Consider the following 3,192-nt stretch of genomic DNA (forward strand, 5'->3'; position numbering starts at 1 on the left):
AGTGATAGACCACTACCACATCTTGTCCCTGAACCGCACACTTTTGATTCAGGATCAAATGAGTGGCTGGCTTGTCGAAACCCGTTCCATTAAAGTACGGATAGAAGACATACAGTTTGTCCTTCAAAGAAAAATCTTGTAATACTCAAGTGGATGTAACTCATACACACAATGTAATAGTATATGGTACTTACTTTCTCGGCCTTCCTTGTGGGTGGGCGCTGATTGATCAAATATGCAAAACTATTCATGACAGCTGAAAATAGCGATTGTGTGATGATAAGGTGATCTTCAGGCATTCCCTCTTGGGTTAAGGGGTTCGGCCAGCCGATGTTCTTTTTTTTAGTGGCCGTAAATTCAGTATAAGCGTATTATAAGAGTCATTTAGCTGAAGAAAAGTCACCTTATCGTTCTTCTCGGCTGTCGTTTGAAGCAGCTACAATAGACTGGAGTATTCACGTTCGGCGATGATTGATGCTTCGCTTAGGAGAATTTGCTACCTAATACTCATCATTATGACCATTTCACTCATTGTAAAGTAGCCCTTTGGGGCTGAATAAATCAATGCACAAATGTCCCATTGCTAATTATAGCTATTTAGAAGAGAACCACAGCTCAAGCAAGTTATCAATATAAAGGGTTCTTATTATTTGTGATACTGATGAAAAGTACATTTTGGGAATCTTGTGCAAAATCTCACGTGCGCTGTATAATTCTGCCTGTTGAGGATAGCCAGGATAAGAGTGGTGAAACTTTATGAGTAAGCTGATGTTCAATTTGTGTTTGGAGGCCTCGGGACATACCTGAGCACGAAGAAAACAAAAAAAGTTTCAATGTGACCGTATCAACTCTTAAGGCTTCGACATGGTTGTGTCTCTTTTTTACGGGTTGGTTTTCGATCTAGGTATTTCTTAAATTAGAATTTTCCGCTTGTCTAACTTTGTCCCAACGAGCTTACTTTTAACGCTCGTTTTTATCAACACTTTTACATTTATAGTAGAATTGGAGCATAGCTTAGAACCTTACGACGATACTCTCTTATGAATTCTGAGGCAGTCTTCGAGGAACACTAACTCAAGGTTGTTGAATCACATGAATTGGTATCAGCAGTCACTTATTGTAACAATGGAAATCAAAATTGGTGGTAAACACTGGGAGTTATTGCGCATCTCAAGATAGTGAATTTTGAGGCTACCTCTCAAGTTCACTAAAGTTATTAGGCCCAGTCATAATACTCAATTCCTTCCCTCTCAAAAGGGTGATACGCGACAATTAATATGTGTTTCACGCTTGTTATAGGACTTACCCAACATAATCCCTTGCATATCCTAAGGAACTGCATAGAGTTTATGTTATAGACCCATAGTACCATAAATACAGGATTACTTACCTTCGAATTAGCCTTTGCATATAGTTTGTTATCCCGGAACAGGTTGATATCTAGGAATTAGTAGACACGATGCTTCGTTCAGCAAAGCTTTGGTCTTGAAAGTCAAACATAACTCCTAGGCGTTGCAAAAGGATTATCAAGAATCTCAGAATTATTCTGTAGTGATGAGTAGGTTGTCCAATCACAACAAAATCAGCTGAAGTTGAATTGCCAGAAATACCGCATAGCTGCTTCTGGAGCTATTCTTCACCAAACTGCTTTTGATAGTCGTGCAATTATCAAATGCAAGATCTTTGAATTTGATAATGTTGAGATAAGATAGTCATAGATTATATCATGGCTGTGCGGCTTATCCTGATATGAAGGTTTGTTGGTCTTGTTGAGATATGATAGTCATAGATTATGTCATGACTGTGTGACTTATCCTGATATGAAGGTTTGTTGGTCTTGTTGAGATATGCATGTGAGACTAACCAAATAATATATAAGGGTGTGTCATATCCCACTTATAAGTGGGGGACTAAGGTATACCAAGGATATTAACTATCTGATACATAGTCACACTATTGAAGGAAGAATGACTGTAGACATTACACTTATCAAAACAAAGTTTCAACATCAACACCCTACCATAGTCGTGGATTGGATCAAATCTTTGCAAAATGCATTTTCTTCTTTAGGGAGTTAAGTTTTTCTCTGACTAACTGCTTAGTAAGTAGGTCAGCAATATTTGACGGGCTGTCAACGTGTTCAATTTGTAGGTCTCCCTTTAAGATATGATCTCTAATAAAATGATATCGTATATCTATATGTTTCGTGCGTTGATGTTGAGTAAGGTGTTTTGCTAAGGATATTGAACTAGCATTGTCACCAAACAGTATAGGGACATATGATCCCAAAACAGATAACTCCTTCATCAATTGTTTTAGCCATAATAATTCTTTTACAGCATCACTTATTGCCATATATTCAGCTTCAGTGGTGGATGTTGCTATTGAGTTTTGTTTCTTGGATTTCCATGAAATAGGACCATTTGCTAGCATGAAGATGTATCCAGTTGTAGATGTTCTGTCTTCTAAAATCCCTCCCCAGTCAGCATCACAGAAACCTTTTAGCTCAACACCTGATGTATGAGTGTAGGTAATGCCATCATTTATAGTTCCTTTCAAGTATCTCAACACAGGCTTTGCGATATTGAGATGATTTTGACTCGGCTGTTTAAAATATCTGCTAAGTTTTACAACAGTAAAAGTGATGTCTGGTCGATCCGTGTTTGCAGCAAATAACAACTTCCCCACCATGCTGCGAAAGAGGGTAGGATCAGCCAGAGGGACATCATGGACAGATATCCACTCAGTTGTAGTAGACATCGTAGTTACAGGATTGCAGGTATCAAGACCAAAGTCCTGGAGGATAGAGGTCAGATATGAAGACAAAGACAGAGTAACCGATCGAGGAGTCTGGCGAATATTGAGACCCAGGAACGTGGTGACGGGACCAAGATCTTTCATCTGGAATTTTGAGGACAAAAGGGATTGGACAGATTTAATCTGAGTAAGCGACTTCAACAGGATAAGAAGGTCATCGACATAAAGGGCAACATAGGTAGGAGGAGAGGAGTGGGACACGTAAATGCCATAATCACTTTTAACGCGAGTAAAATCCGCTTGAACAAGAATCTGATCAATGGTGTGGTTCCAGCACAAAGGTGCCTGCTTGAGACCCTACAGACTCTTGTGAAGACGGCAGACTCGTTGGGGATGGTCAGTACTGATAAACCCAGGAGGCTGTCGCATGTACAA

General features: G+C 39.3%; 1 protein-coding gene across 1 annotated transcript; it reads right to left on the minus strand.

The window, feature by feature from the left end:
- Positions 1 to 2,037: 2,037 nt before the first annotated feature.
- On the minus strand, positions 2,038 to 2,901 carry KL928_005413 (uncharacterized protein; the record flags this gene model as incomplete). The annotated part of the gene is made up of 1 exon (XM_043206220.1): positions 2,038 to 2,901. The coding sequence occupies one exon, from the start codon at positions 2,899 to 2,901 to the stop codon at positions 2,038 to 2,040; it is 864 nt and encodes a 287-aa protein (XP_043057281.1).
- Between the last annotated feature and the right edge of the window lie 291 nt (positions 2,902 to 3,192).

Source organism: Ogataea angusta (assembly GCF_019207475.1).
Source record: "Ogataea angusta isolate 61-244 chromosome Unknown 61-244_NODE_17_length_14366_cov_125.228427, whole genome shotgun sequence".
NCBI classification, from domain to species: Eukaryota; Fungi; Ascomycota; class Pichiomycetes; order Pichiales; family Pichiaceae; genus Ogataea; species Ogataea angusta.